Source organism: Taudactylus pleione, unplaced genomic scaffold (genome assembly GCF_031769625.1).
Source record: "Taudactylus pleione unplaced genomic scaffold, aTauple2 ptg000774l, whole genome shotgun sequence".
Taxonomy (NCBI): domain Eukaryota; kingdom Metazoa; phylum Chordata; class Amphibia; order Anura; family Myobatrachidae; genus Taudactylus; species Taudactylus pleione.
Window position 1 is genome coordinate 3,666,783 of NW_028285176.1, and position 21,827 is coordinate 3,688,609.

Below are 21,827 nucleotides of genomic sequence, written 5' to 3' on the forward strand. Positions count from 1 at the left end.
AAGCCTTTCAGGCACTGCCGGGTCCCCGGGTAATGCACTTGCTCAGATGGACTGCCGCGCTTGCGCATTACAACGGCGCCCGGCGCTGGCAGCGTTTGGCTGCCAGCAGAGGACCTCAATGAGGAGAAGGACTTCGCGGGATCTCGCCGGAGGAGTAAGTATTGGTAAATACCAGTGAATTTTTCGTTAGTATCACAGTTATGCTAAACGAAAAATTTTGCCGGTATTTGCCTTCGTCTGCAACAATAGCTCAGAAGGGTCACATTGGCAATGTTTTTTTTTTTTATTTTTGTAAATTATATTGAGGAGGCATTTTTAGCTTTGCAACTACACTACAAGTAAGTTAGTTTTTCATTATCCTTAGTGGCTGTCTAAAATGAAGACAACATTTTAACAGAATAAACATTTCAAAATTTGTAATGGTTGAGTTTGCATTATAGTATTGTACCTACCTATAATTGCAGTAAAAATAGGGGAGCTATGATGTTCTTTAATTTATTAAATAGAAATACAGGTATACAATACAATGTTCTTCCTGGGCATAACTGTTACTTATTGCCATTTGTATTCTTGTCACGCAGAAGATTAGATTAACTGAATATGGTAAGAAGGGGATTGGGTATGGGAGGTTGCAGGATGCCGATGCTCAGAATCCCCACAGGGGTTTAATTAGTATTCTAACCCTACCCCCACCCCTAAATACCACCCCTTGGTACCTAAACCTAACCCCCCCTGTCCGCAGCCTAACCCCCCACCCCGCTGCTAACAGCTTTTGTGAAAGTCATGTGAACATGACGAAACGCATTAAGGGCTCCACTACCTGATTACTCCACATACTGGAGAACGGAATCATCCTTCATCCAAACTCGCTAACTACACTACAGCCGTCGGTGGGGGTATTGCCCAGCACAGTCTACGAGGATGCACGGACAGACTTGCAATATATCTGTGCTTACATTAACGGGCCTTCCCTCCCCATTGTAACAAGCGCTGGATTTGTGAGCGGGACTCCAGAGACAGATGATAAAAACTGTGAGTCTCTAAGTATGTGTTCTAACAAGTCAGCCTGTTAACATTGGAACCTCAGATATTTACGGAGGAACAGAGAGACACTCTCGCCTATGCTCACAGTTTTAATTTATCTAGACCTCGGTCCTGATACATTGGAATATTCCTATATCAATGCGGCTGATGGTGCAATGACACCCTGCTAACATTTGACTCAGCACAAATGGTGTAATGGTTAGCATTACTGCCTCACAGCACTGAGGTCGTGGGTTCGATTCCCACCACGGCTCTACCTGTGTGGAGTTTGCATATTCTCCCTCTGCGTGGGTTTCCTCCCACATTCCAAAAATATACTGGTAGGTTAATTGGCTCCCTATGAAATTAGTGCTTATGTGCATGTGATAGGGAATATAGATTGTAAGCTCTTCTGGGGCAGGAACTGATGCGAATGGCCAAATATTCTCTGTAAAGCGCTGTGGCATTTGGCTGGGGCACCTAACAGCCTACTTGAGTTGCTTTCCTTAGTATTCTTCTACTTATGCAGCTAATATTGCTAGTAGCCACTTTGACTGGATAACCTTATTCTGCTAGGCGATCACAGATTTTTGTTACTGATGGAATAGAAGGTGGTTACCTATCTCTGAATAACCTGAGTTAGTTTACTACACCACTCCTAGGGATTCCCTCTCACTGTCAGTAACTGCCTGTTATTGATGCCTCCCACTACGTAATGGGAGGTTAACTTGCTGCCACCATCAGGCTTCTCCACCGGCACCTGTAACCGCTCATTCTGCACAGGCTGCTACCACCATCACCTGTAACAACCTATTTTTGGAAATGTGTATACTCGCTGTTGCAACACTTCCTGGGTAGTGTCTGCTAATTCCCACTGGCCCCTCACTATGGATCAGTCTGCACATAGTTGGCAGAGGGTTTCAGCTTGGAGACACTAGGCTCAATCCTGAACAGCCAGAGAATGGAATAGCATTTTGCACTATTCTAGTAGTCACAGGATACAGGCAGATACAGGCGTCTTAAGGAAAGTTGTTTATTGCTCAAAATGTTTTTAAGTCATTTCCCTTGGTGAATGTGTTTGGGACAATCACAGCATACATATATCACAGAAGTACAATGCTCTCTACATGGTCATAGGATACACAATTTCAGGGCCGCATCAGCCTTTTATATAGTAAGAGGACACAAAACAGCAAACTGTAGACTTCTAATACTAGTATACAAATCTGACAACTGTCTTCCAAATTATGCTGTATATACAACGTACATTCCACAGAAACTGTTCAGTTGCATTCCTTCTTTGATCTATCTACCACACGGAATCAATGTATCTATGTGGTTTAAACTGTAATAGAATTAACATTGACTTCATCAAATATACCTGCTGGACATGTTGCCCAGAGACACACAGGAGACCCCCTAGTGTGCATTTCAAAAAGTGCTTTAAATTAACATAATGTATGGCCTTCGCTGATCTCATGATGGTCATTAACATTAACACTTTCTATATGAGACTGTCCCAAGAACAATCGCTTTCCAAATTTCAAAGCCTTATAAAACAAAATATCTTTTAAATACCTTTACTGTAAGTGCATAGTCCATACATTTAAAGGTGCATTTCCACAACTCCGCACAGTGCATTACATATAACATGTTTAAACACATATTTATACCTTTACAGTACATGGTGCCTAGTTCTGATGGCTCAGATGAAAATGATGCTGCAGCACAAGGGATTAACCCCCTCCGTGCCATGGCTGCCATCTTTACCATGCTAGCAGGGTACTGGCCACAGCCCTACTGGGCCAAACTCTGTTTTTTTACCACTGGTTCTTTGCTTCACACTGGTTCTCGGAGTGCACTAGACCAGTGAAGACCACAGAGAGAACTGGTGTCTGCAAGGAGTGTGTATGGACCACAGCGAGAAGTGGTGTCTATATAGAGTGTGTAGGGACCACAGAGAGAACTGGTGTATACAAGAGTGTGTAGGGACCACAGAGAGAACCGGTGTATACAAGGAGTGTGCAGGGACCACAGAGAGAACTGGTGTCTACAAGGAGTGTGTAGGGACCACAGCGAGAACTGGTGTATACAAGGAGTGTGTAGGGACCACAGAGAGAACTGGTGTCTAGAAGGAGTGTGTAGGGACCACAGAGAGAACTGGTGTCTACAAGGAGTGTGTAGGGACCACAGAGAGAACTGGTGTCTACAAGGAATGTGTAGGGACCACAGCGAGAGCTGGTGTATACAAGGAGTGTGTAGGGACCACAGCGAGAACTGGTGTATACAAGGAGTGTGTAGGGACCACAGAGAGAACTGGTGTATATAAGGAGTGTGTAGGGACCACAGCGAGAACTGGTGTATACAAGGAGTGTGTAGGGACCACAGAGAGAACTGGTGTCTACAAGGAGTGTGTAGGGACCACAGAGAGAACTGGTGTCTACAAGGAGTGTGTAGGGACCACAGCGAGAACTGGTGTCTACAAGGAGTGTGTAGGGACCACAGAGAGAACTGGTGTATATAAGGAGTGTGTAGGGACCACAGCGAGAACTGGTGTATACAAGGAGTGTGTAGGGACCACAGCGAGAACTGGTGTATACAAGGAGTGTGTAGGGACCACAGAGAGAACTGGTGTATACAAGGAGTGTGTAGGGACCACAGCGAGAACTGGTGTATACAAGGAGTGTGTAGGGACCACAGAGAGAACTGGTGTATACAAGGAGTGTGTAGGGACCACAGAGAGAACTGGTGTATATAAGGAGTGTGTAGGGACCACAGCGAGAACTGGTGTATACAAGGAGTGTGTAGGGACCACAGCGAGAACTGGTGTATACAAGGAGTGTGTAGGGACCACAGAGAGAACTGGTGTATATAAGGAGTGTGTAGGGACCACAGCGAGAACTGGTGTATACAAGGAGTGTGTAGGGACCACAGAGAGAACTGGTGTATATAAGGAGTGTGTAGGGACCACAGCGAGAACTGGTGTATACAAGGAGTGTGTAGGGACCACAGAGAGAACTGGTGTCTACAAGGAGTGTGTAGGGACCACAGAGAGAACTGGTGTCTACAAGGAGTGTGTAGGGACCACAGCGAGAACTGGTGTCTACAAGGAGTGTGTAGGGACCACAGAGAGAACTGGTGTATATAAGGAGTGTGTAGGGACCACAGCGAGAACTGGTGTATACAAGGAGTGTGTAGGGACCACAGAGAGAACTGGTGTATACAAGGAGTGTGTAGGGACCACAGCGAGAACTGGTGTATACAAGGAGTGTGTAGGGACCACAGCGAGAACTGGTGTATACAAGGAGTGTGTAGGGACCACAGAGAGAACTGGTGTATATAAGGAGTGTGTAGGGACCACAGCGAGAACTGGTGTATACAAGGAGTGTGTAGGGACCACAGCGAGAACTGGTGTCTACAAGGAGTGTGTAGGGACCACAGCGAGAACTGGTGTCTACAAGGAGTGTGTAGGGACCACAGAGAGAACTGGTGTCTACAAGCAGTGTGTAGGGACCACAGAGAGAACTGGTGTATACAAGGAGTGTGTAGGGACCACAGAGAGAACTGGTGTATACAAGGAGTGTGTAGAGATTGATCAGCATTCTTGGTACAAGAATTTATATTTGTGAAATTAATAAAGGTGGGGCATTTTATTTCCATTAGGTCTTATACTATCTTCTAAGATAACAAATTCTATTGAATGCTGTGAGCACCATGGATGTAAATTTTACGCCCCTCCTCCTCCTGATGACCACAAGCAAAATATTACATTTCTGCAACTTCTTCAGAGCCCATTCGTAATCACTCACAGTCCTTCTTGACACCTGATCGTTTCCTGAGCAGAACAAGAACGTGTTCTATAAGAGACCGCTGTGCCCTGTTTCACTGGCAGCATTTACATGCAGCTGTTGGATTGTTTTTTTCTACAGAAGGAGAGACCCAGTCTAACTCTTTAAAAGCAAGCGTTTCACACCATGCAAATGTTACTAAGGGAAATGTAATGGTAAAGTGTTTTTCATGATTTACAGTTTTTGCCTGTTTTCCCATATATGCTTCCTATAACATGAAAAACAATATTTAGTCAACTATGATTAACAGAGTACACACACACTTACTTTATAAGATTCACTTGGGTGGAGAAAAGATACTATGTACTAAGCCTTAGTACTATGTACTAAGCCTTGGAAAGAGTGGACGAAGATAAATTACCAACCAATCAGCTGTGTTTGAAAAATGACAGGAGCAGATTGGTTGGTACTTTATCTCCATTGATTTTCTCTCTCTCTAAAGGGGCATACACACTAGACAATTTATATGAACTATATAGTTATCGTTCATATAATCCAGTGTGTATGCACTGAACAACCAATAATGTGCACTCCCGCGGGTCCTTAACGAACTCCCCAGCCAGCTGAACATGCAGCTCAAACTGGGGATATCGTTAACGATGCCATGCTGCCGAATGCAGCATGGCCCTAACCCCACTGCCCTGCCGTCGATCGTTGTGGCCGACATTGGTAAGTGTGTATACACTTACCAATGTCTGGACACTTGCCGGTCCGTCCACAGACAATATTGCCCCATACACATATCATGCCGCATATACACTATATAGTGTATATGCGGCATTAGGCTTAGTACATAGATACCAAAGTTACTGGTGAACCTGCTACAGCGTCAAAAGGTGGAAATCAGCCAGGTCTCACAAGTGAGCGTATCTATTCAAACATATGCTAAAAAGGTTAAGTATTTGTAATTGATGTTATTGATGTTAGCATATCTATTTATATAAAATCAAATGTCCTGACTGACTCATCAACACCCAGCCCAAACACCTAGAACTAGAAACAAGCAAATCTGGAATATATGCCTTCCATGATGTAGGTTCCCACTAAGCAGGGTGTTTTCGAAATTCGACTCTTAAGGTGGTGAAAAGGGCTATGATGTTTCCTCCCCCGTGCACTATCCTAACTGACTGACTCATCGTGGCTACAACACAGGTCATATTCAAATGGGGTGACAGTTGGTGTGGCTCCCCTAACTGCTGCCAAACATCACTGGCAGTTGGTGTGGCTCCACTATTTGAATATTGGCCTATGCTGCAGCTCCAACGCTGGAGCCGCTACTGGCCGTATGATCCTGATGTAGCTTATGAGACAGACAGCACTGCAAAGAGTAAAATGTTTGTTCACAGATTCCTCAATAGCTCTTACGCCACAGGTGGGGGAGGATAATGTGGTACAAAAGCAGTAAGAGGGGGATGTTACTATAGACATGAGGGAAGGGAATGTGTTACTACACAGGTGAGGGAGGGAAATGTGTTACTACACAGGTGCTGGAGGGGAATAAGTTAGTACAAGTGTGAGTAAGGGTAATGTGTTACTACAGGTGTGAGGGAGGGGAATGTCAGAAGTGTTACAACACTGGCTCGGGAGGGAAATGTGTTACTACAGAGGTGAGGGAGAGTAATGTCTTACTATAGCAGTGAGGGAGAGAATGCATTACTATAGAGGTGAATGATTAATGTGTTACTAGAGTAGTGAGATGGAAATGGAAACCGTAAATATCTAAGATAATACACAAACGTGGAACCTACACCAAGGCGCTCCAAGTGGCAGCCGCCTCAACAGGAAACACCGGGAGTCGCCCAACTCCCCAATATGAATACTAGAATAAAAAATGGTACCCAGAGGCTGGCACTACAGATCACAAAATATAGTCAATTATATAAATAAGTCTCAATGTCCGTAATGGGAAACCTGTGGGTGTGGGACTCCACTTCCTATTTATTTACTGTTTTGTCTTTGGAATACCTATGGTTTACCTTGGAACCCTTGTCTATTTTATCCAGAAGAAGGTACTGGGTTTGCTTTACATCGACATGGTGACCTATGGTATAATTCCATATGTGCTTTTTTTGGACTGTTTTTATGATCGTTTTTATCACTGTCTGTTTGGATATATGGAATAAATGTTTATTATTTATACTACCGGATAAGAATTCATGAGGAACCGTTTTTTGAGATATATAAAGATACCTTTAAGAGTGTTATCCAGTGGGAGCAGAAGTGAGTGTGGTACGCTCATCTATAAAAGAAACCTTTTGAAGTTTATAGCTGCATGTGACAGAGAGTGAGTTGGGTATGGTATTCTAAAATCCTTTTAGACACTTTGGGTAAGGTAGCACAAGGATCATAAGCTTCGAAGGGTGGTCCCTTTCCCCACATAGAGGATTAAAGATACCTTTTATGAGTTTCACGCTCCTATATTCATAGTGAGTATGGTACGTTGGGTCTCCGACTTTGATATATGACCTCTCGGTGTAAGTAAGGTACAAAACATTGTTGTTATTTTCTTGTCTTTTTTTCTTCACATACCCACAGTTACGAGAGAAACAATATCCAAGAAGATTTTCTCTGTAAAAACACTATCTCATTACGGACATTGAGACTTATTTATATAATTGACTATATTTTGTGATCTGTAGCACCAGCCTCTGGGTACCATTTTTTTATTCCCGTAAATATCTAAGGTCTACCCGGGTGAAACTGGGTACATCAGCTAGTACAATATACGTGTAAAGGTGAGTATATATTGATAGAAATTGAGATGGTTGGCATCGTATAGCTAACCTTATGTATACACTGTGTGTAATAGTTTGCTTCATAGCTGATCCAGTGACAAGTGTTGTCTAACTGACTACATACAGTAACTTTATACGGGTTGGGTACAGGATGCTGGCGCTCGGGATCCCGGCAGAAAGGGTTGGGATAATGACACCTGTTGGTAGGTATCCTAACCCTCCCACCTCTAGTGCCTAAACCTAACCTCCCCCTTCCCGCACCCTAAATCTAACCGTCCCCCCTTTGTGCCTACCCCTAACACTCTCCTAGTGCCTAGCCCTAACCCCACAACTTAACTTCGGAATGCTGGTGGACAGGATGCCGGCACCGGGATTCTGACAGGTGTCTGGATTCCGGCGCTGGTATTCCAAGCTCTGGCATACATGTGCCGGGATATTGACTGTATCCCCTTTATACCTAACTTGATTATTTGGTATATTTATGTGTTTTGTAGATGGCTTTTTACTGGTTTGTGCTACTTTGGCATATTGTTTCTTACCCTTTATTGCCCTATTCCCTCGTATAGAGGGAGATGTAATAAGCCTTGGAGAGAGATAAAGTACCAACCGACCAGCTCTTAACTTTTATTTTTCCAAACACAGCCTGTAAAATGACAGGAGCTGATTGGTACTTTCTCACTCCACTGTCTCTATCTCCAATGCTTAGTACATCTCCCTCACCCTACTAATTTGTTACTGTTTTTATTTATTGTAATGCTTATTGTCTTTCTCATACATTGTATTGTTCATTATTTTTCTATTTGCATAATACCACAATCCAAAAATACAATAATTAAAAAGAAACAAATTACATACTACATTGCATGACTTGTTTCAAGGCTAATTTAATAAGATGGTCATGATTTCACTAATACATTAAGCAAAATGCCACTGATGTATTTTGTTTACTATCTTGATCTTTGCCTCCGAATACTTTACCCAGAATACCACCCATTGCACAGAATACTTTTCCCATTGCACAGAATACCTTTTGAACGGAATACTTTACCCATTGCACAGAATACCTACAGGTATTGCACAGAATACTTTACCCATTGCACAGAATACCTATTGCACAGAATACTTTACCCATTGCATAGAATACCAATTGCACAAAATACCTTTTGCACGGAATACTTTACCCATTGCACAGAATACCTACAGGTATTGCACAGAATACTTTACCCATTGCACAGAATACCTATTGCACTAAATACTTTACCCATTGCACAAAATACTTTTCCCATTACACAGAATACTTTACCCATTGCACAGAATACCTATTGCACAGATTACTACCCATTGCACAGAATACCTATTGCACAGAATACCTATTGCACTAAATACTTTTCCCATTGCACGGAATACTTTACCTATTGCACAGAATACCTTTTGCACAGAATATTTTACCTATTGCACATAATACTTTACCAATTGCACAGAATACATATTGCACAGAATACTTTACCCATTTCATAGAATACCTATTGCACAAAATACTTTACCCATTGCACAGAATACCTATTGCACATAATACTTTACCCATTGCATAGAATACCTATTGCACAAAATACTTTACCCATTGCACAGAATACCTATTGCACATAATACTTTACCCATTGCATAGAATACCTATTGCACAAAATACTTTACCCATTGCACAGAATACCTATTGCACAGAATACTTTACCCATTGCATAGAATACCTATTGCACAAAATACTTTACCTATTGCACAGAATACTTTACCCATTGCATAGAATACCTATTGCATGAAATACTTTATCCATTGCATAGAATACCTATTGCACAAAATACTTTACCCATTGCACAGAATACCTATTGCACAGAATACTTTACCCATTGCATAGAATACCTATTGCATGAAATACTTTATCCATTGCATTGAATACCTATTGCACAAAATACTTTACCCATTGCACAGAATACCTATTGCACAGAATACTTTACCCATTGCATAGAATACCTATTGCATGAAATACTTTATCCATTGCACGGAATACTTTACCCATTGCACAGAATACCTATTGCACAGAATACTTTACCTATTGCACGGAATACTTTACTCATTGCACAGAATACCTATTGCACAGAATACTTTACCCATTGCATAGAATACCTATTGCACGAAATACCTTTTGCACGGAATACTTTACCCATTGCACGGAATACCTATTGCACAGAATACTTTACCCATTGCACAGAATACCTATTGCACAGAATACTTTACCCATTGCACGGAATACTTTACCCATTGCACAGAATACCTATTGCACAGAATACTTTACCCATTGCATAGAATACCTATTGCACGAAATACCTTTTGCACGGAATACTTTACCCATTGCACAGAATACCTACAGGTATTGCACAGAATACTTTACCCATTGCACAGAATACCTATTACACTAAATACTTTACCCATTGCACAGAATACTTTACCCATTGCACAGAATACCTATTGCACAGAATACTTTACCCATTGCATAGAATACCTATTGCACAAAATACTTTACCCATTGCACAGAATACCTTTTACCCATTGCATGGCTTGTTTTTTGTTTCAGATGCAAATGTTGGACAAGTTTCCAGTGGAAGGAGGTCAGAAGGATCCAAAACAGAGAATTATTCCATTCTTACCAGGTATGTGATTCTGAAATCTTTGATGACCTAAGGTAGGAAATGCGTTAAACCTTCTAATGAGTGGACAAGTGGAGAAATTGCCCATAGCAACCAATCAGCTTCTACCTATTATTTTATATGTACTTGATAAATGATAGCAAGAAGCTGATTATTTGCAATGGGAAACATCATCACTTCTCCAGTCTAAAGACACACTTGCTGTTTTGTAGACTTCCAGAAAAAGTTAACATAACCACCAGTAGGCCATTGGTTAATCTTATTGTTAAGCTCTGTGCATTCCTGATGATGGTGCTCCCACTGGATAGTGCTATGTGGTGCTTCTCTGCAAAGTCAATGTGTGGCTCCATTTTGGCACCAATAACCCTTTGTGAGGCTCCTGGGAGATATCACCTTAACTTTGAGTGAGGTTTAATGTCGGGTAACAGCTGAATACCCACACCTTCCCAACGGCTGGTGAGCACAAACACCCAATTACAGTATTCCAGCTTTTAGTCAGGTCAGACAATCTGATGCACAAAAGGGATGCGGTCATAATACCGACTGTGGGGATTCCAGCACTCAGAATGCCGGTGCTGGAATCCTGAAGGCAAGTAGTGGGGTTAAGGTTAGGCAACTAGAGGGAATGGGTATGATATACCGCCGGCTGCATGGCCGGCGGTTCGATTCCCGTCAGCGGTAGCCCGACAGGAGCAGAGTGCGACGCAGCGGAAGCCCGACAGCGCTGGAAATCCCGATCGTGGATAGGTACGTATCCACTAACCTAACCTAACCCCCTAACCCTCCTTAGGGGTGCCTAACCCTAACTTCCCCCCCAAGTGCCTAACCCTAATCCCCCTCTAAGTGCCTAACCCTCACCACCCCCTTCCCCGCTGCCTACACCTAAGTCCCCCGGGGGGGTGCCTAACCCTAACCCTCCCTCCCCCTAGCCTAACCCTAACCCTCCTGGGGGGGTGCCTAACCCTAAGTCCCCTCCGGGAGCCCTAAACCTAACTCTCCCCCCCTGCGGCTATCCGCTCGCGGCGCCCGGCATCACTACGATCGTGATGCCGGTCTCCCGGCATCGGGGAAATGCCGGCGTCTACATCTAGATGCCCGGCATTTCACCCATGCCGGGGTAAGACAGTCGGGAAGCCGGCTGCCGGTATATAGGCAGTCGGCTTCCCGATTGCTTCCCAACTAGAGGGAGGGTAAGGATTACGCACTCAGAGGGGAGGGAGGGTTAGGTTTAGGGTGCGGGGAGAGGGAGGTTAGGTTTAGGCACATTAAGGGTTAGGGAGAGGGGGAGGGTTAGGATACTGGCCAATAGGTGTGAGGATACATATGACAATTTGATTTTCATCATAACATTCCTTTAGTTCATATGGTCTTCATAATTCATTGTACAAATTGTTCGTACATCTGTCAAAAATGTAAGATTTTCTAACTTTTTTTGGTGCAACTTTTGTTGTACTTTCACAGTCTGTTGTTCAACTGTTTTGCTTTATTACTCTTTTGTTTCTAACTGTATAGACTAGTACGGTATTATTTGTTTATTCACCATTGTTAATTTTCTGTGATATGTACGCCTCCTCTACTCCGTCCTAGATCACTCCCACTCCCCTGCTAGATCTCTCCCACTCCCCTCCTAGATCACTCCTAGCTCCCCTACTTCTAGCTCCTATATATAATCGGCAAGATCTGGGTGTGTTGTCTCCTTGGGTAAACATTTGCACTGGTCATGCAGCAGCCAAGTAGTAGTATACCAGTTCAGGGCCTTGGTACAAGTAACTACAGCTAAATTTATTAACAGCCCAAAGATAAAAAAATTAAAAGTAATACCTGGCCTGTGCAGCTCTAGCTAAATAAAAATGAATTCCTGTCTGAGTGGAAGCTAAAGTCCCTCTTACGAAACAGAAGTCGTTAGAACAGCAGTTACATTCAGTAATCACACGGTCTCTCAATAGGCCTATGAATTGTTCCTCGGGCAATGAGAGACTGACTACAGAAAGTGACACACCCTTTATCAGCCTCACACAGGTAGTCTGGCAAGCAAGGCTGCTAATCAGATTCTGTCTACCAAACAGAAGTTAAAAACCTGGGTCATGTATATCTCCCCTTGATAACCTTTCCAGAGTTTTCGTTAGCAGACCGATCTGCCGTCCTAGTGGCCAATTGGTAAGCTATACACACCTACCAATTGCCCACTCAATGTGCCTGATTCAGAGATTTACGCAATGGCGATATTTACAGAGTTTGAGAGATTTTGTTATTGCGCATGCACGAAAGCCCGACTGTGCACGCGAATTGCGATTACACTCACACAGAGGATTCACTTGCAAAGTGAGTGACAGGCAGTCAACATTTGGAGGAGGTTACAAAAACGCAGTTTTATGGGCGTGCATAAATTAGCTATTGCGATCTCCTTCGCAGCATGAGAGCTTTCAGTGTGTCAAAAGAGACACAGTGTATGAGACAGGCCATAGTTCACTCAGAAGCTGCATGGCTGCCCAATCTGCGTCGATGTTCCCAATGTTTAAGTTGTTGCACGTCGTTGGGGGGATACGAGAAGACAGCAGTGGGCGTCCCTATGCTTGGGGAAACATTGCAAGACATTAGCATATTTTAGCATTTGCGATCGGTGAGAGATTGTAGTTGCGATTGCATTAGTGTAAATCTCTGTGTAAGTATGTAACCAGCCTAAAAGTGCTAAATTAGGCTTCACACAGGGGTTAGAAATACCTCACAACAAACAACAAAAGAGTTAAGGAATTTATGTCCTTAGTAGTTATTTTAAATTGGTGAACTGGAATTTCAATATTGTCCAATGAAATTGTCCTCATTTACTGGGGCCAGCTGATACAGAACTATGAGAAATTGGGCAAGATCTGTTTATTAAATTCAGTTTCATCATATTAAATCTGTCTTCTAAAAAACGTCTTTATCATGTTATACTTTGCTACTCTCCTGGAACGTCCGGAAGGCTCCCAAAAATCGGCTGCTGGCCACCCGGAGGAGTGGGAGAGTCTCCTGGCCGGCCGCCAAACACCCCCACCCCTGCCAGCATCCACTTTTTCCCCGCTTCCGCCCACTTATACAATAGAAGCGGGAGGTCCTAGCAGATTCGCTCTCAATTGCGTCATCATGGCCCTGCCCCCTGCTGCACAATGCTGGTAATCTTTTGCATAGTGTAGCAGGGACGGGGACACCAAACGTGCATCACGCCTCCGCTGTGCCGGCCTGGCTGCTTCCTCCCAGAGTGGGCAGCCAGATTGTCTGCAACCATGTGTAAATAATAAGCATACTATGTTGGTCAGAATGTAATACAATTATAACTTTTATTATATAATGTACTTTGTTTTTCTCTTTGCCTTGTTGAAGTACTGTCTGACTGCTAATTCTGGAGAGCATTTTGTCATTGAGAAGCAATAATAGAAATGTCTCCCATTTTGGACTCCTAAAGCAAAAGTGTAATTGTATTTATGCATATATTTTTAAATGATGCATTGGTTATTACTTTCATGCAATGAGACACCAATAATACCTTTACTGTGAGGTGCTGATTTACTAATCTGAATTGTTAAATTACTTGTTTACATTTTATATTTACCTGTATTATTGTATGGTTAGTTCTACCTACTTCCAATGGCCGGAGCTGTTACCAGGATTGTAGTTTGCAGATGGTAACTGTATTCATTGCTTGAAGATCAGACCGCGGTTATCTAGTTAGCTCTGAGTTCTCCTCTTTGACTGGCGTACATCTGTATACAGACCTGTAACTAATTAAGGGCTGCAAGGCTTTGTCAGCAGTTTTTGGTTTTGCACAATATGAATCAGCAGCAATGTGGAAATACTGCAGTGCACTGGTTTTTGTGCCAAATTATAATCACTGTGCTATGGAAATATTTATATAGAAATATTTATATTTCCACCCTGCCTTTATACCCCTTAATATATATAATGTATACATAGCTTAGATATGTTTTCAAAGAATAATCAAAATGTACTATGTTAATAATCATAACTTACTGTAACTGCTTACTTTTTTGCCAAATGTCTGGTCTGAAGATTTGTTTTGTTGCCCTTCCCTTAAATTGTCACCACAATCTGATTTAGATTAATTCTAATCACTGTCACTAACCAGCATAGCACTTCATAGGATCATACTACTCTTTTTTTAAGTTCACTGTCAGTCTTACTATTAACAATGTATCAATAATAACTTAGATTTTGCCCCAATTTGTTAAGAAAAGTTTGCCAAGACAATTTAGTGATACTCCCCAATTTATCAAGAGTGTTCATTGGGGCATCTGTGTCTGAGTTTTAAAGTTTTTATTCCCTGTGGTATGCATGATCTGGCGATTGTCACTTACAGTAAAACCCAAACTAAAGTGTCTACTTTGACTAAAAATAAGTAAATCAAATAAAAAAAAAAAGTATTGGGACCCCTAGAGGCCATCCAAGTGCGGGCTATGCAAACTTTAGCCAGGGTTAATGCATTAAGTGTATATTGACCAGTGATGCTTTGGACCCGGTCACTGAAAATACACAATACAATTAGCATACCTCCCAACTTTTAAGATTCATGAAAAGGGACATTTTGCACGCCCGAAAAGAGGACAGGGTTTTGCGTACAAGAGGTGGGGAATTGTAAAAACAGGGCAGAGCCTGGGAAAATGGGGAGGAGACTCACAGCACCCATGTTTACATCACTGTGGGGGCATGCCCAGCACTCTCCGAGATGCCGGGCAGCCCCCAGGCTCTCCCTACACTAGTGAACAGATGCGATGCGCATACGCACTGCATCTGTTCTACGTCTGCTTACCCGCTGCTCTGTTGTTTGTGTTACCGCCCCCCAGCACAGGTCACAGCGAGACCCGTGGGAGGGACTGTCCCGCTGAATGACAGTTGAGAGGTATGCAATTAGTGACTTGGACCCAAAGTCTTTTGGACAGCAGAGCAATCCCAGAGAAGATGTCAAATCGAACATTGAGGAACAGAATGTTTTTTTTGTTTTTTTTTTCAATGAGCCTGTTTTCATTTACAAAAGTCTGATACCAGAACAAGTGAGACATCTGGCGCTCAGACCTTTCTAAATGTAAATATATAGTCAAACAGTATCAGCTGTATTTTAGAGATATCTGGAACTCTAATGCAGCCCGCATCCCTCCTGATCTCCCCATGCAATCTGCTTATCCACTCCAACTAGGCCATACCGAACGATGCAGAAAGATGACCCCTCAATTGGACCTTGGTTGTGGCCCCCAAATCATGAGGCTTGGTGCAATTTTGCTAAACTCATTGTCTTTTCCTCTTAAGTTTAGACTGACCTTTCCATAGATGTTAGATTACTCTGACCCTTGTATCCACTATCCAGCCCATCTGTGTCATCACTGGTTGTCTGCCCCCTCCCCTTTAGAATGTAAGCTCTCACGAGAAGGGCCCTCTTCCTTCATGTGCTTCTCCTTCACTTAAATTAAAGTATAATTACAACAGCACCCAACCCTTGGTTGCTGACACCATGCTGCTTATTTAAGTTTTATGCAGCAATGTATAAATCATGTATCTGTCCTGTATTGTTTGTACTGTTAATAACGTTTTTCTTGTGTGCTCATTTGCTTATGTACTGTGTATGGCGCTACAGAACCCTTGTGGCGCCATATAAATAAAGGATGATGATATTAATAATAAAATCTGCCCTGTACTTATCACAACCCCCATGCAGATCACACCCCTTTATTTACTCACATTACAATCTGTTCCTCAGTAAACCATTGTAAAGAAGGGAGCAATTTTGTTACATAGTGGCTGAGAGTAAAGTCTATGTGGAAAAAAGGGTCATCCCTCCTGTCCTCCATTCTATCATTCTTCCACCTGTCCCACCTGATACCCACCACCCCTCCCTCCTGCTACCTTTTTATCCTCCTTTCATTTACCTTATTTACACTGTGGTGATCAGAAGAGGCTTTGCTCATCATCCGGCGTGTTGTCCAGCCTTTCCCAGGCCCAGCTGCTGTAGAAGAAATGGAGTATGTGGCTGCTCTCAGAAACTGATTGGCTGGGATCGCAGAGATGGTGTGACTGCGGAACATGCTGCAAGCCTACCAGTGACTGTGAGCAGCCACATCTTGAGACTCTACTGTAGGCAGCTAGGAGAGCCCGAGACTGAGAGGACTGGAAAACACGACCGCAAAAGAGAACATAAGTCTCATCCCACTGACCTTGGCCCAGTACATAGTGTGTTTGGAATCCCGTAATACTTGGATTTAATTATTATAATCCCAGGTATTTAGGGATCCAAAAACTGTCTGGGATTCCGGGATTGGAATCCATAGTCATGGTGCAATGCTAATCATGAATGACTGGAAAATGCTTAATTTAGAAAGGGGGGTGGAATTGTTGTTATACCACAAAACTGGTGAGAGAGGAGCTAATTATTAGACCATCAGAGAAGAAATAGGAGGAATTTGTAATATTGCAAATCACTGAGCGTTTACTCAAAGTTAAAGTGATAATTAAGGTTTGATGAGTATTACTCTGATGTTGCCCATACATCAGGACTTCCTCAGTCACCAGATATGATCCCAGTCAAGCATTTGTGGCATATCCTGGAAATACACCTGAAGCAATGTTTTCCACCACACTCAACTAGACATCAGTCAGGTCATTTTCTTGTGGAATAAGATTGTTGCAAAAATAAAATAAAAAACATTGGCAGACTCAATACCATCATTTTATTAATGCATTAAGGCCATATTTTATTAAGTGACTTCATACTGACGTTTCCATCTTTTTGTCCACTATCTGTGTCCAACTGAGAGCAGATCCACTGTGAGGTATTTTTAACAATCAGATTCAATGGTCTAAACTGGCCATTACAACTAGGGTTCATATAGTAAGAATTACAGAGCTTCCTACACAGGCTCAAACAGCTCAATGTATTAGGTGTCTGAATGTAGTACATGACCGTCGAAACCAAACCATGGATGGTTCTAATGAAGCATCATTCGATTCCCATTCCTACTTTATAGTACACACATTTTTAATCCTTTTAGATGTCCTCTATATGCTTTCATCCTGAAGGTGAAATATTTTGTATATAGTTGATGTCTGTATGCCTTTTTATTTCTTAACCTCATACCTGACTCTGCCACAATATCAATTACGGCAAGTGGACAATTTTAGAATGGTGATTAATTACCTTTTTAGAAATACTAGACTGGCATTTTCTTCATCTCTCATTCCCACATCCTAAAAGCACCTTTCAGCTCAGATGCCAAGCAAAGTAAGCATAGAATTTGTGCAGCCTTTTCAGAACGACAAACCACACATTTCCTCCAATAAAGAAATAATTGTATTTTCTCTGCTTCGTCGTTCCCTTGAACCCACAAATGCCACCTACTGCATGTCATATGCATCTATTTAGTCTGCTCTTTTTTCTCTTTTTCTTTCTTGTGCCTTTTATTTAATGGAAATTACTTACTGAGCAGCAACTGCAAGAGCTTTGCAGTACATTGAGGGGTGAGCTGCTGAGCTTGTCTGTTGCCAAAGAAGTTGAATGGTGTGGAACACTGATCTTCTTGTATAGAGGCAAATGCCAGTTTGTCTCCTAGTTTGTACTCTGGCATAGTTTATAGATGACGTAAGTGACCTATTGTGGCCGCTATATAGAATGCCAGTCAGACTCTTCAAAGAAATGCTATTTCATTTTAACTATTGCCCTCAAATAGGGTTCAATTCCTGATTATAGACATATTTACATGTCGCAATGCACATGGGCCTTATTGAAAAAAAGGACATATATGTTCTGCATGTTTTAATTATAGCTGGGGAAAATTGAGCAGATATATATATATATATATATATATATATACATATATATATATATATATATATATATATATAGATATATATATATATATATATATATATATATATATATATATAGATTGGATTTGATGGTCATCCCCTGTATATGGGATGACCACCAAACTCCCACTGTCCTCCCTTCTCTTACAAGGTTCAGCCTCTTTGAAGTTGACCATCCTGTTTGAACTACTTGCCACAGACTGTTTTTTTATTTATTTTTATGAATAATATTTGATTGGAATAATAGACTCTGCACTCCTACCTTGGCCCAGAGCAGAGCCTAGAGTTCACACATGTCTTCCCCTGGTGAAGTGACTGCTTTCAAATCTGCAAGCCATCCTGGATAGAATCAAATGAAACTGAACATTGTAAAACCCTACTCTTTTCTAAAGTGAGTAGCCTTTTACCCAAACTTTCTTGCCTCTTATATGGTAAGCCTTCCTTGAACCCTGGTGACCTTGCTCACACACTATTAGCACTTCATAACTAGCCTTCACATGTACAGAGGAAACATATATTTTTTAGATAGAGGCACAATCTGGTGACCACCAAACAATGAACGAGGGTGGGGTTAGGTGTGATTGACTGACCATAGAACTGGTGCTCAATTAGAGGCCTCTGTCTGTATATAACTTATCTTAAACAATGCAACTAATACTCCTTTAAACTAAATTGTAACCTATTCCAATATTTCACTTGCATTCTTCATTTACTAATCTTGGTTTCCTAATAACTCTAGGTCTTTATTGACCCTCTCCACACCCCTCTACCCACATAACATTTTTATTAGAGGCGCTTTAAATTTTGAGCTCAAACATGCCAAGAAGCAAACCGCTGCTTAGTAAATATACCCCATGGAGTGTGTTGGTCTTTAAACCTGATGTCCAACAAAGCACTCGTAATACAATAATACAGCAATAACAAACTGATTTCAAATGCAAATATTAGCTTTATTACAGCTGTTATTCAGGAATGGAAGTGTCCTTTAAATGTACATGTTTTACATTTTGTCTCGTAAACCACAATGAAGAAAGAGGTGTCAAAAGATCTCCAGCAAATATGGAGCATTAGTAGACCCCTGGGTGTTTCTGGCAGTGTCTGGAGAGATGATATTATTTTCCTTTGTTAGGGAAGGAGAGGTGAAATTAGGACACAGCATTTCCTGATCTGAGGGTACGTATGGAAAACATCTGCTTGTTATAGAAATGCTCCCACTCTTCAAATTAATCAGACTCACTGATGCAGCCATTCATTTCTTGAGTGATTAAATACAGAGCTTAAGTTTTAATTCCCATAACACAAAAATGTATGCAGTTTCCATTTTCTGTGTTGTCTAGTGTTAGCAGTTTGTTCAGATGGGAATGTATAGGTTACATATGTGTCCAAGTCTGAGAGATGAGAAGTGAAATGGCCAGAGAGAAGTATTCAGCCTTGATACATGCTATAACGTCATTGTCTGGGCCAGTCAGAGTTCAGCTGACATCATTGTCTTGTACTTTAATATTTAAACCCATTGAGGGTTAGTTACTTTGTATAATTATGATTTGCATGTAAGCCTATTTTAATTATGTAAATAAATGTAGTATGTGTGTCCTCTGTATTGGAACTAATAGTAAGCAGGAATCACTGGAGTGGTTGTCATTGTAGACATTGAAATCAAATAATATAGGAAAAAATATCTTAAAACAGGTTGAGTCTCCCATATCCAAATATTCTGAAATACGGAATATTTTTAGCATGACTGAGATAATGAAACCTTTGCTGTTTGATGGTTCAATGTACACACACACTTTGTTTAAAGCACACAATTATTAATAATTAACTATAAATTACATTCAGGCTGTGTTTATAAGGTGTATATGAAACATAAATTAAATTTCATGTTTATACACAAACCTTGTGTGAGCCATAAAATGATTGAAAATATTGTATAAAATTACATTCAGGCTGTGTGTGTAATCTGTATATACAACATAAATGCATTCTGTGTTTAGATTTGGGACCCATTCCAAAGATATTTCATTATAGTATGCAAATATTCCGATGTGCAAAATACCCCTGGTCCCAAGCATTTTGGATATGGGAGACTCAACCTGTAATATACTAATATTAATAAAACACCCTAACGGCAATATACTCATTTGTTTGTACATAGTTGGTGTAAATGAAGTAATTATGCTGCTTACAAGACAAGTCATTGGAATATTGGCTGGAGGTGTCATATTTTTTGTATAAATCCATTATTTGCTATTTATTTGGGTTGATTTTCAGCATTACAATGTTTTGTTGTTGTTCTTGATATTTTAACAGATTATCCAGTCTATTTTTAGTTTTTTACAGTGTTTCTGTCCTGTACTAATGAATTATCTCACCTTGTCTTTCTGTGCCCCTTTCTGTTTTACCTTTATTCCTGAATATTAAATACCAAGAAGGGTAATGTCGATAAAAGTGACCATCTTGTTTGCATTTATGCTAAGAGGCATATTTATCATTGGTGGCGTGCTGCTCTGAAAAGTATAATTCCTTATCCCATATTTATGTGATGCACGAATGAATGATTTTTTGGGTCTATTAACAAAAAAGCCCTTTTCCTGGGCTGTGGTTCTATAGGAAAATCCAGTTCACCTGCCAGGAAGGAGTATGGAGGTTGCCAGGATGTGATTACAGGATGAAGATCCCTTCACGGCGATAATCCATTCTTAGGTTTATAACCGCTAACACCATCTTAAGGGACCAAACTCTAGAAAGCAAAGCATTTCTGAGCTTGGTAAATTAGCCAAGACCGCAGTCCTGCTTGATAATAATGGGGACTGCTGTCTGCAGCTTTAGTTTGCCTAATGCAAATGATGTCTTCTGCTTTAGGCTCTTCTTTAAAAGGCTACTTAAATCATGCAGAAAATGCTGTTTCTACATCATTTTAGGGGAAAATTAGATTAATAAATAGGTCCCTAAATCTTGAAACATAATTCTTAAGATAAACCAGAGGGCCTGATTCAGAGCCGAACGCTCTGACCAGAGCGCTCGCTCTGAATCAGGGCCCTCCTCCATGAAAATGGAGCGTCCTCCTGGACGCTCGCATAGCTGTGGGTGACCACCCACAGCTTATGCGAGCGTCCATGATGGTCACGATGGTTAAGACCATCGCGACCATCGGGCTTGCGACGGAGACCCTGCGGTAGGGTCTCGCTGCCGCAAGCCCTGGAGTGATTTTGGCTCTATCAGAGCCAAAATCACTCCCACTGACATACTACTGATGTCAGTGGGGCCGGCTTCAGACGGTAGGCGTTCCCATGGGAACGCCTTTGTCTGGCAGCCACGCCCCCAGCACGCCCACCAAAGGGGGCGTGCTGTCAATCAACATCGACAGCACGCCCCCTTTGGTGCGAGGCCCGGAGCGACGGAGAGCCCATCGCTATCCCGTTCTCGCGCATGCGCACGACGGAGCTCCCTCCATCGTGCGCATGCGCAGTGGGGCAACATCGACCCACTTGCGAGCGTCCTACGCTCGCGAGCGGGTCTGAATGACCCCCAGACTTTCATCCCATGGTATAAAATAACCTTGGCCTGCACTTTTCTGTATAGTTTTGCACACCTCCCTTCACCCATTTACACATGCACAAATTTTTATTTTGTTTTGTTTAATAAGTCTTTGAACGGGGATCTTCCGGATTCAT

At 41.8% G+C, this 21,827-nt stretch overlaps 1 protein-coding gene across 2 annotated transcripts in view; it reads left to right on the plus strand.

Moving 5' to 3' along the window:
• Nucleotides 1-21,827, plus strand: part of SH3PXD2B (SH3 and PX domains 2B) — a 162,455-nt gene that overhangs the window by 85,797 nt on the left and 54,831 nt on the right. For both annotated transcript variants that reach the window (XM_088457639.1, XM_088457640.1), the window contains exon 3: nucleotides 10,233-10,308. In XM_088457639.1, the coding sequence (XP_088313765.1) occupies nucleotides 10,233-10,308 (76 nt within the window). The remainder of the gene's footprint in view (nucleotides 1-10,232; nucleotides 10,309-21,827) is intronic.